The 12,603-nt window shown below is 46.4% G+C and overlaps 1 protein-coding gene across 45 annotated transcripts in view; it reads right to left on the reverse strand.

The window, feature by feature from the left end:
* Positions 1-12,603, reverse strand: part of Gramd1b (GRAM domain containing 1B) — a 240,382-nt gene that overhangs the window by 17,483 nt on the left and 210,296 nt on the right. For 43 of the 45 annotated variants that reach the window (NR_151734.1, XM_030244300.1, XM_030244303.1 and 40 more), the window contains 5 exons: positions 6,794-6,878; positions 6,150-6,253; positions 4,973-5,068; positions 4,252-4,332; positions 1,043-1,158 (listed from right to left, as the gene is read on the reverse strand). Coding sequence is in view for 44 of the 45 variants with exons in the window: in XM_030244300.1 (XP_030100160.1) it covers positions 1,043-1,158; positions 4,252-4,332; positions 4,973-5,068; positions 6,150-6,253; positions 6,794-6,878 (482 nt within the window). In the remaining variant the exon portion in view is untranslated. Of the gene's footprint in view, positions 1-1,042; positions 1,159-4,251; positions 4,333-4,972; positions 5,069-6,149; positions 6,254-6,793; positions 6,879-9,828; positions 10,653-12,603 lie in introns of those variants that run through there. The other 2 variants (XM_006510250.4, NM_001357622.1) reach the window with 2 other exon arrangements.

Consider the following 12,603-nt stretch of genomic DNA (forward strand, 5'->3'; position numbering starts at 1 on the left):
GTCTAAGTGCTGTACCCTCTATGGTCCTTCCTTGGTTTTTTACTTCACTGTCTTCTCAAAGCAACATACAGTCTCCACATACCTAACTACTGTCAGTCAACTGACTCTCCCCATCTTTCTAACCTACCTGCAGAAGTTCATACAGTGAGAGCCCCCACCCTTAACTTCCCGCTCTTAGCTTCTAGTGCATGAAACTATTCTGCCTTCTTAGATGTCCTTTCAAGATCTTTCTCTGCTTCTCCTTCTTGAGTGCTTCTAATCCTAGACCTTTAATGTCCTTTATGTTCAATTATTTGGAGGACTGAGCTAACCCCATGGTTATCCACGAGTGACTCTAAAGTTTACAGTCCTAGCCCAAACATCTTCATGAACATAACAGCTAAACTCAGAAGCCTAGATGATCTCTCTGCTTGACTTGCAGGCATCCTCATTTGCTTAGAACTAATCTTCAAATCTCAAACTCTTTTGTCTATAATATTCCTCCACCAGTTTGGAACCACTCCATTCTCCCCAAGAGTTAAACCAACACACTTTAAACCAACCTGGAATTTGCTTCTGAGCCATCAACAAATCCTTCAAAATACATCAAGAACTTTCATTTACTGTAAGACCTACTGCAACCTTCCTGGTCCAAAACACTACCAACATCTTTCCTCTAAATTATCATCTAGCAACCTTTGAACAGGTTCCTCCTTGTTCTCCACTTGAGTGTATGTCTAACACAGAAGGCAGACTGGTCCTGTTTAGATGCTAAGTCAGAACTTATCAACTGTCTCTTATAAGCATACCCATCTCTTTTTGCCTAAAGCCAATTGTCACCAAATTGGCCAAAAGACTACTAGTTTCTGCTCCCTTGATTTGCTGGCTTCATCTCTGACCACTTAGATGCCACATAGCCCAGTTACTGTTCCCTCTGCAAGAAGCACTGGTTCCCTCCAATGCTTCCTATAGGGTGCTACTCAGATACCATTTTCCAAATGATGTCCTCACTGTCATTCTGATCCCCATGTCCTCTGGGAAGTTCACCCAAGGCCACACTCACCCCATTGTGTTGAAGTCATCATCTGGAGGCACGTAGTCCTCATCATCACTGGTTAGGCCCAGCTCGTTCCCGTAGCACTGGTGGACAAAGTGCCAGAGCTCCTTGGGACATAGGGGCTGCAGGAGATAAGAGCCGTGACTCTGATCCTCCCTCCCTCCAGCCCTGCCATCCGGCACAGAAGCTCTAAGCCAGGCTGGCCCCTTGTGGGGAAAGGAGCCAATGGGCTCTCTCCCCGACTGTATAAAGAGGGCGTCTCTATGACAACACCATTCACCTCTCATGCCCCTGTCAGATGTTAATGTCCTGCCTGAAAATGTAGATTACGACAAAGTCAAGGACAGGGACCTTCTTGGCCTGTGCCTTCAACAGAGGGATTAACTGGCCCTTTGAGGATGGGAAGCACCCATCTCTCGTTCCGCCTACTGGTGAGGTCCAGCATTAAGTGGAAGAAACCTATGAAAACCTAGGGTCACACTTATCTCTGAACACCTGAGTCAGGTGCGCTGACTCAGTCTTGCAACACCACAGAAGTTAAAGGTCATCCTAGCAGACCTTCTCCTAATGACCTGAATATTTCCTTCTTTATTCTGAGGGGTGATCAATTTGTGCACAATGCCATGTAGTTTCCAGTGTTTCCTTCTGGAGAGTATATCTGTTTGTCTTCTTTAAAAACAAGGTCCTAAGAGAAGCTAGTTTCCATAAGGGTACAATTTCCAGAGAGAAGCATAGGAACGTCAAAGAAACTAATGTCATGGGTGGAGACCATGAGTGATTATAGACAGGGACGAAGGGAAGAAGGGAAGGTGAGACTAACAAGTATGTGAAAAGGACAAGTGTGTAAGAAAAGCAGGTGTGACCAATAACTAAGAAAAAAAACCCAAACATTCAAGAATCTTTATAATAAGAGACTTTCTAAATAATGGGAGCGACCTCCAGATCCACACTTTGAAGGATTGGTTTAGGCATTGAGAAGGATACCCTGAGTCGGCTTTCCAGGTTTTGGACTTAGTAGAACCAACCACAGTGACAGTTGGGTCCTGTCTCTGGACCGGCAGGTGTTGAGGGCTAGCTTTCCATGATGACTAAGATCTTTTATCTAGATTTCCCCTCCTATCCCTAGCCTTTGTGGACACCCTTCTTCCCGCCAGGGACACACCTGCCTTCTGTCAAATGCTACTCTAGCCTGCTCCACGATTCACCTTCCTTGCTCTTCCCGAGCAGTTCTGCCTGGCTCAGCTCGAATCCACATAGTCCGGACATGCACCGTTAGCAGCAGACCCTCACTAGACAACATAAGAGTTATTTTGGAAGACAATCAAGATTTCTATCAGGGCTCCTAGAGATTCAAATTAGAAGAAACTGTAGATAAGAATTGATTTACTGGGTTTTCTCCAGATAACAATTAGCTCAGGCTAGAGTCAAGATAGATACATATATTTAATACACTCTTGTCAATTACATGGTAACCTAGTTGAAGGGATATATTATATGTAGGGATTTTTTTTTCTCTAGCCTGGATAATCTCCCAACAGCTGACAGCTTCAAAGTAGGAACTCTCTATGGATATGAGATGTAATATTCCATCTGTGTTTCCTTATAACCTAACTCAAACACATCAGCCGTCAGTTGGTGGCTGTCTAAACTGGGGGTTTTTTTGTTTTGCTTTGTTTTTCGTTATTGAAATTCTCTGAGACCTAGTATCTTGTTGACCAGGATGGACTCTCTCAGGACTAACAAGTTCTTAGAAACAACTCACATATATGCAGAAATCCCCCTTCTCCAGCTTGACCAGTTACCTCGATTAAGACCAGGTACCCTAAAACTGGATCCTTGGCAATTACAGAAAATCCCCCAGTGGCTAATCCTACGCCTACATCACTTGGCCTCCCTAGCTGATCCCAGGAGGCCACAGGAAAGGTTCTTGTCCATTCTTCTGCCCCTTTGCCTCCTGACCTGTTGAGATTTGGTTGTTTGTTATGCTAAATACTGGTTGCTTCCAGAGATCACACATAGACTCAGGTGATCCTATGTGACCTTACCCCCAAGTTATCCATGATCTGTGAATAAAGATGCTGACAGCCAATAGTTGGGCAAAAGAGACATAGGTGGGGTTAGCATTCCCAGAGTTGGGGTTGGAGAACCATGAAGTAGAAAAAAGAAAGTGAAGAGAGGAGAAGGCACCATGGAGTAAGAATCTCCTAATGGCCCTGGGGGTTGGCTAATTGGCATTCACAGCCGCCCAGATGAAACATGACAAATCATATAATGTGATTACTGGCTGGGAAATAAACATAATAGCATAGACATCAATATCTGCCCAGCTCTTGTATTAATTAAAGTTTCTTATAAATATAAAGGTTGTGTGTGTGTGTTTCTTTATTTGGGAACTAAATGCTCAAAGGCAACGTAGAAATCCTGAGTTGAGATTACATATTTCTACAGCATGACCAACCCCAGTGCTGCTCCATGTCGCCTGGCACAACCTGTCATGGCAGGCTTTGTTTCTGGGGGTTCTGTGGATAGAAAACCTGCTTCCTTCACAACACTCATTTCTATAGCTTCCTGCTTCATTCCATTTGCCTACCCAAGCCCTAGAGACGACACATAATGCAGGGGGACTACAGTACCCAAAGTCACAGGTGCCTTCTTCTTCACAGTGCTGGGACAGTCCCACAAGAGAGCTCACTCTGCTCAGAGCTGGGGTCAAGATGACTAAAGGGCTGGCCAATAGCACAATAAAAGCACATCCCAACTGGGACAGTATCCAAGTGAGAAGAACTTTGTGGGTAGATGGCCTCCCCAGGCTGAAGGACATAGTCAATCTCCCCTACCTATGTTTCTGTCTGACTGTCTGTCAGTCTGTCTGTTTATTTACCTACTTGCTGGAATGAAATGTATTTAATATTTTGATCGTACCCCTTTTCCCCGTTTCCATATCCTTCCCACCTCTCCCTTCCCACCTAAATCCATGCACTGCCTCTTTTGTTCTCTCTCAAAAGAACCATAACAAAATCAAAAATCTAAAATCAAAACTATACACACACACACACACACACACACACATCGTGAGGCTATGAGGTCTGAGGGCTGGTAATAGACCCACTGACTCTCCATTCGAGAACACTGATGTCCCCTTTCTTAGCAAGTATCAGCGGAAAACAGCTTCCTGGTTCGAGGGGCTCTGTGTCCACCGCTGCTTCAGTACTCACCTTTTCAAGGAGAGCATTCTGCCAGAGCCGGAACATCATCATGTACGTCCTGTCCCGGGCTCCAAAGGAAGTAAAAAAGTGCTAGATTGGAGCAGAAGATGCAGAGAAACAGAGAGAATGGAAATACTCCTTCCTTTTAGTGAAGACACTCATGCTCAAATGTGACTGAGTGCCAGTTATCCAAAGCTGTTAGCACACCGGGGACCTACGTACCTGAAGACTCTAGGTGTCTACTGTATCCAAGTCCTTCAATAGTTTACTGACTTTCTTCTGTGTTTTTTAAAATTCTAGTTCTAAATTGTGTCCCCCAAAATGTAAATGCTCTGTGCTCACCAAGTAGAACTGAGCAAGAGGCTAGCTGGGATACTACATAAGTGGAATGAGACACAACTACTGACCCACAACCTTCAGCTAAATCTATTATGAAGGCAGGCTGTCCAATATAGTCTATGGTCACATAGTCACAGGATTCAAAAATCAGGTGTTCTAGCTCAAAGTTCAAAGTTCTAACATGCTGCCATAACCCCTGCTTGGCCTTCAAAACACTCTGCTCACCCCGGAATATTTTCTAGAACAACCATACCCCGCTTACTGCCTGCCACTTCAAGCCCATTAGTCTAAAGTGGAAGGTGACTTAAGGGCAGGAAGACAGGAGTCGGGGCACAGGACATGGGATGTGGAGGGTACATAGGTACAAGAGGCCAAAGTTGACCACACTTACCTTTTCTGAATCAGTGCAGACTTGGATGGCATTGGGAATGAGGCGAGCTGTTTTCTCTTTAGTCATGGAGCAGATATCTTTCAAACGGACTGTCAGCTGGCATCCCCATGGTAACAGAGCATGAGTAACAAGCAAAAGAGGGTATTAGTACAATAGGGCAAGGACTGTTTATATGGCACTATTAGTTGCCAGGCAAAATCAAATCATGGTTCTCATACCTCTGGCCTGGAAGGGACCAATTTTGAGATCATATAATTTAAACCTTAATGTCACAGAGACTGCACACTAAGGAACATCTAGCCTTTATCTACAGCCAAGGGTACCTAGATTCTACAACCTGCTACATGGGCATTGGATCTGCCATTATTCTGCTTATAAAACCACAGAATATTGGCGCTGGATGGTCTTATGATGCCATCTAAGTAGTCTTTCTCCATCTTATTTTAAAAGATAAGGAAACAAAGGCAAAAATAAACCAATCTAAAATCATAGTTAATAAAATTCTTCTGAGCTCTACAGCCAATATCCTTCCTACTTAGTGATGTCTCCCTCTGTTGTAACTCACACCAGATAGCTATCTACATTAGCCAAAGAAAAATGTTTTGCTTTGGTTTTTTGTTTTTCTTGTTTTTTTGTTTGTTTGTTTGTTTGTTTTGTTTTGGTTTGGTTTGGTTTGGTTTGCTGCCCCTCGCACCCAAGAGATAGGAAAGATATACATAGCAGAAGCGATAGCACTACTGGAGCTCAGAATTGGGTATCAAGTGTTCAGTCATGGGCTTGTATTAACAACATAAAATGTAGCCAGAAGGTGATGGCTCAGAGGCAGGCACAACTCTGAGTTCAAGGCCAGCCTGGTCTATAGAGTGAGTTCAAGGACAGCCAAGGCTATACAGAGAAACCCTGTCTATTATGGGGAAAAACCAGTATACATAACATAAAGGCTTGGGAAAAACACAAAGTCAGCAAATGAAGAAGATGAAGGCGGCTTGCACAGTCATGACCAAGATGATTGCCCAGAGGAACAAGTCTGGGGCTTTCTCCTCTTTTTTTTTTTTTTTTCCAATTCTGGGGACCAAGCACAGAGAAGCCTTGTGCATGCCAGGTAAGAGTACCACCACTGAGCTGCAGCACCTACATCCCACACGATCCCCCACCAACCCAAGTCCAAGCTCTGTACCAGGGTTTCCCAGCGGAAGATGTTGCTGTAGAAGCAGATCCAATTTTCTGAGAGGTAGAGTCGGCCCTGAAGAAGAATGTCTCTTTGGAGTGCACAAGAGTAATCTGTGTAGGAAGCAGGAAGTTCAGAGGCAGGAGACATTTTCAGCCAACCAGCGTACAGTGAGCATACCACCCCTCCCTCCAGTACTGGGGGGAGTCCAGCCATCTGCTGCTGACTAGGTATGCAGCCACAGAAGTCTCTGACATCTTATGGTCAGAACACACAAGGGATGAAGGACACTACAGCCTGGTGGCAGGATAATGAATCAGTATGACAGCCAACGACTGGCAGGATTTTTAAAAAGGCCAGTGGCTGTTTCATTGATTTCCAACCTTCTACTACCATGACGGCCATCAGTTCTAAGGAGCAGCCATGTGCAGAAGTTAAGTGTATCTCTCCTGGGTAGGCCCTCAAGGGGACCTCAGGCATGGCACTTGATCTGGGACTCAAGATGTCTGTGTTACAGATGTTTATTCGCCATGTGGCCAGCTCCACCTGCTTGCTTGTGTTGGCTCTCAGCCTCTGGTCAGAAGCAAGCAGCCTGAGTGTTCTCTGGAACTCCCAGACTTCCTGGTTGGCCCCTTCCCAGGTTACTAGCTCACCAACAATGAGGCGCTCCGTGTCTGGAAGTTGCTTAAAGAGCTTTCTGAAGTCTTCATTTCTCTGCTTGTAAGTGGGGCTTAGCACCTGCAGGACAACAGCCAAGATTAGGGCAATGGACCCACATACTATAGGATTAGAGATAGCGGATGCTGGGGTAGAGGCTGGCGGATGCTTGTGTGTTGGAAAGACGACGAGATAAGCTCTCTTCCCATAGTCTCTGGGAGGCCAAGTGAAGAAAGGGGCGTGGACAAATAGCACAAAGGACCTGGTCCTGAAAAACCATTCAGTGTTGGTCAATGAGATCTATGAAGTTGGGGTCCACATATACTCTAAGGACAGACAGCAAGGAAGGAAACCTTCAAGTGAGTCCAGGCCCATGATGACAGCTATCACTGCCCTGCTTTCTGCCAGCTCTGCCTTGGCAGTGGAAAGGACCTGAGGGCCATGCTAGCTCTCGTCTTGGCAGGACTTGGAAGATGACTGAACGCTGTGTACTTCTTGAAGTCTGTTATGACTAACACCGTGAGCTAAAGACATGATTTTAAAAAAATCATAAAACATGGCACTAAGAAAAAGTTCCAGTAATGGGGTAAAAAAAAGCTGTGATGCTAAAAGCACATCTGGTACAGAAGCATGACACTCCTGTCCCTAATCGTACCAAGCCATCTACAAGGAAACCAAGGCAAGAGAAAAGCCCTATGCCCAAGGGCACCCAGCTACTAAGTGGCAGACCCCAAGATGAGAGTATATTCTCCATAAACGCTAGGAGTCAGGAGAGGACCAGGGACTTGTACAAAATAGAGAACCAGATCTTAAAAAAAAAAAATGTGTGTATCCCTTGCAGGCAGGCTCGTTCCCACAGATTAGCTGAGCAAGCTTCCTTAGAAACCCCACCAGCCAGTCCAAGAGTGGGGGATTCTGACCTTTCAGAGAATACAGTCTTAAAAGTATTTTCTTTAAGGGATGGGGAACTGGAGAAATGGCTCAACAATTAACAGCACTGGTGGCCCTTCCAGAGGATCCAAGTTCAATTCCCAGCACCCACATGGCAGTTCACAACCGTCTAAAACTCTAATTCCAGAGAATCTGGCACCCTCACATAGATACACATGAAGGCACACAAGATAAAAATGAATCTTTCAAAAAACACTTTACAAATGAATGCAAGTTTAAAAAAAAAGAAGGGTGGCTATAGATGAATGACTCTCAAGGATTATGCAAAGACTGCACAACCAGCCAGTCTGAGTTCAAGACCAGCCTGGTCTACAGAGCAAGTTTTAGGACAGCCAGGACTAAATAAAATGTGTGCAACCTAGGGAGAGCCACACATGAGGTTAGAGGCACCTCTGTATTCTGCTAGGCCATGTGCTGACCTACTTACACACACACACACACACACACACACACACACACACACACACACGGCTCTTGACCCTTGGCCAGAGACCCATGCTGGAGGAACAGATTGTCCTGTTGGCAGTGACATATATGGTTTCTGGCCTCTTACCCTCTCACCCACTTCCCTGAGAATTTCACAGACATACAGCTGGTGATGGACGGACACTTCACTTGTTCACGTTTCAACTTTCTATGAAGCTAAATGAACCACGTGGAAACAGAGTCTGGAGACTGCTCACATCCGAACCAAAGGCTGCCAGCCTGAGCTACTGCCTATCGCTCTGACTACAGGAAGGGGACCGTGAAGCACGTTGGAGAGTAAACTGTGTGAGTTTAGGTGCAAGCTAAGAGGGAGAAACCAGAGAAGAGCTGGGAAAAGAAACTTCTCATCAATCTGTCTATAATTCGAATTTCAAGCTTTTATTCTTGGCTTACATGTGTAATATGAGAGGCCCAGTTACCTTTTCCCAAAGTACACCATGCTATCATATAATTTTCAAACTTCCCAAATCTCCTATATGTGCTTGAACCAGAGTTCCAGACCACGGGAGGAAGATATCTGGAATCTTAACTATCCTATGATTTCTACAGCTAGGAAAGACTATCCTGATAGTCCTCCAAGGATCACTAAACACTATGCAAATGCTCCCCACCCAGTCAGCCAGCCTCTGAGACCAGAATCCACACATAGGAAACCCTTGCTTGACAACCTCACTCATATTCCTCACGATATCCAACTCACCTTCTAGGCTACTGTCGAATGAATAACCACCCAAGAGCAAGCACAAGCCCACCACATACACGCCACACGGAGTAGATGTCAGTATGCAACTTCACACTTGCCGAACATGAGGCAGAGGCTAAGCAACTTGCCTGAGGGATGTGGAAACCTAGTGGGAATGGAACAAGGGTCCTAGCCAACTGCCAGAAAGAAACCAACAGGGCTTCCCAATAAGTGGCATTCTCATGGGAGGGGACAGTCACCTGCTTTAGGGCTCCCACTAGCTAGCCTCTCACATTTCTAGAGGAGTCTTTACAAAGTTCCTGCATGAGACGCCCCCCCCCACCCCTCGCCAATCCTCCTCATGGGTAAACTGGGCACTAGCCATCCAGGTACCTGATGCCAAGTTCCAAATTCCACCCACAGTTTCCCCTTCCCCAGGCTTCTATCATATCCAATGAGAGCTCTGGAACCCACAGAAGTGGAGACACAGAAGTCTAGGTACAATCTCTCCCAAAAGCAGGCAGGAAAAGGCATTGGTCCTTTATAGCAGTGGGGAGGAATAAGGCACACTTCCTCTCTCACATTTGTACCTGTTTTCATTCTATTGTCTGTTGATGTAGACGATTGGCCAGCCTCCCTGTACTAAAAGCACAAAGACACATTGGATGGGCATACTCGGCTTACAATCCTATGCCCCCTCCGATGCTGGGGAACATAATCCTCTATACTCACTTCCTGTGTACTCTTAGAACGCTCTCTTCCAACGGTGAGACAAGGCTCACCTCTATAAAATGGCCAAAGAGTTCTGGCTCAAGGGTTGTCAAATCTGCCGCTCTCAGCCAGGCCATGAGGGGCATGAGAGTGCGCACAGAACAGTCACAGGGACACAGAGAATTCGGGTCACAAACTCACGGCTGGGATTTTCTCAGATCCGTGCCAGCAGTAGCATTCGGCACCAACAGGTGCATCAGCAAGCCTCTTCAAGTACCACAGCAGAGACTGGCTGTCCAGTTCCAGCAGGAGGCTCCAGAGGACCCCAGATTCTGTCAGAGATTCCATCACCCCCAACAAATGTCCCAGGCAAGGGACCTCGGTCCTTATGCTGGTTCTCAGGTTCCCTCAGAGTAAAAACAGTGAGTCTCGCCTGGACTGAACACAAGGTAATCTCTTGCCTTCTATATAACCCCGGCCGATATTCTTTCCTCTCTCAGAGCTGTGCTCCCAGTTCAAGCTCTCACGAGTGAAAAGATATAAGAACCATGGTTCTCAGAGAAGGCTGGCTGGCCAGTCTCCAAGAGCTGGACTCTGCTTCATGCTTCCCTTGTCTTCAGTCTGGGGGCAGCCCCGAGGGGGGGTGTGGTCAGGCAACACTCCCTGGTTGGTGCAGTCACTCAAGAGTCCGGGTAAGGCCAGACGACATAGATACGGCAGGTACACAACACAGGCTGTGAGTTGCGGAAGCGCAGCCCCATGTGAACAGGTGAACTTTCCAGAGCAGGATGAGGCACAGCTGGCTCCAGAGGCCTAGTCCATACTGGCTACTCACACGCCGAGTGACTCACAAGTGGATCAGAAGCTCCAAAGAGGCCCATGGTGGCCCAGATCCTTAGTCCAGATCTGCCTCACAGATTGGCCTGTTCAGTCACTGTGCTTTCTCTCCCCGGGGCCAGGCCAGCATCGCTGTGACTCACATCTCTCACCCAGGCAAAAAAAAAAAAAAAAAAAAAAAAAAAAAAGGGCCACCACTTAGCTGCAACACAGGGTCTGCTCTCATCCCAGCCCTGTACACACCCCTTTTTCCTCCAGACCGTGCAGCTTTCAACTGGCCAGCAAATGACTTCTTTGTTAAGAGTCACTGGGCCCTGAGGGAGGGAGGCAGGGCTGGTGGGCGGGCAAGGCCAGAGCCCCACACATGCTTCAAGTTACAGGATCTGGGTGATGGGCCTGGCCAATGTCCTGCAGTAACCCCAGGCCTAGCCTGGCCTCACCAGCAGATGTTTCCTGCAATGGAAAGTTGCTGGCCAGGGCTCTCAGTGGAGGCGGGGAAGGGGAGGTGCCAAGGGCATCACAGCTCTGGTGAAATATGAAATCTGAGACTGAATAGACTAGGGATTTCTTATGAGACAGCTCTCCTCCAAGGAACCCATCTATTCGGCAACTTCTCTGATGCAACCAACAGCAAACATGGGAGTTTCCAATGTGCTGGTCACAGAGAAGCTGGAACGATAGCCTGGAGAAGTTGAGGTCTGCCCAATGTGAGTTCCCCAAGAACTGTGCCCCACCTTCCATACAAAGGAGACACAGGATCAAAGCCAAGCATTTGCAGACAGCTACTCAGACCTTGAGGGCCAAATAGCCAGAGCAGACCTTATGGACCCTGGTTAGAAGGAAAGAGTTAAGTAAAAGAAGGAGACAACTGAAAAGACAGCTAAGGAGAAAGGGTGCTATGCTTGTGGTTCTCAACCTGTAGGCTGAGACCCCTTTGGGGGTCAAGTGACCCTTTCACAGGGGTCACATAGCGATGGCCTACATATCAGATATTTACATTACAAATCACAACAGTAGCCAACTTATAAAGTAGCAACAAGAATAATTCTACAGTTGCAGCATTAGAAAGGTTAGGAACCACTACTCTAAACAGAGAGGTTGAGAAAGGATAGACAGCATTGGAACTAGGAAGGCAGAGACTCCGAGATCTTCGAAATAATTGAAGCAGCTCCCTTGCCTACCCTATAACCCTCCCAGATAACCTACCCTATCAGGAAGGTCTTGAGCTGGTGCATCATGGGTAATGGTCTTTTGTCTTATAAGCCTTGGTAATTTCCTGTGCTTAAACTTTGGCATATTTAAAAATAACCCCAGTGATGACGCAGAATACACATTCTTGGGTCTCAGAGCCAGACACACCAATTAAGAGGAACATGACAGTCATTGTTAGGGTAAATAGAGGACAAAGAATCCCTGATTAAGGGGTCTTCTAACACTCTCCTCTTTCCATCTTGAAGGACACCTGCCTTCCTTCATCCATCCTATGGTAGATCCCACGCCACTGGATGCTGCCTTCTTCTTCGCTAGGAATGACCCATCCTTTAGTTTAATCTTTTCTAGCAGTTAGTATTTCATATGTTATGTAAAAATTTCACCACATAAATGTATTATTTATCTTCCTATTGGCATAGACAGAAATAGAGGGTGACAGAGACAGACAGACACTCAAGAGCACACACATGCACACGCGACATACACACATGCATGTACAGACCCCTACTTTCTTGAGGCTGGCTTCTTGGAGCCTAGTTGCTGCCCTGACTCTATCAAAAGATCAAGTTCAGTGTATTATGCATCAGTGGTCCTCAAATTCTGTGACAGGTGGATTCCACAATTCCGATTTCCAGGGCGATCACAGTATCTCTTTTCAGGTCCATACCACACCCAAGATACAGGTGCTATAGATAGTTCCAGGAGGCTCCAGGTACTTAACAGAAATTCCCTGGGAACACTGATATCTAGTCATAGACACAGGACAGTCGAGTGGGTTACTATCTGGATGAGACAGGGACAGTTTACACTCAACTCCGAGAGATAATGTCATAGGAAATGAGTATCAGTCTGCATTAGCCTTTGTCTCCTCCACCCTCTCACCAAGGGCTGGGCAGGGCAGGGCAGGGCCAGGATCCCAGGAGCCGG

The sequence above is a fragment of the Mus musculus genome, chromosome 9 (assembly GCF_000001635.26).
Source record: "Mus musculus strain C57BL/6J chromosome 9, GRCm38.p6 C57BL/6J".
Taxonomy (NCBI): Eukaryota; Metazoa; Chordata; class Mammalia; order Rodentia; family Muridae; genus Mus; species Mus musculus.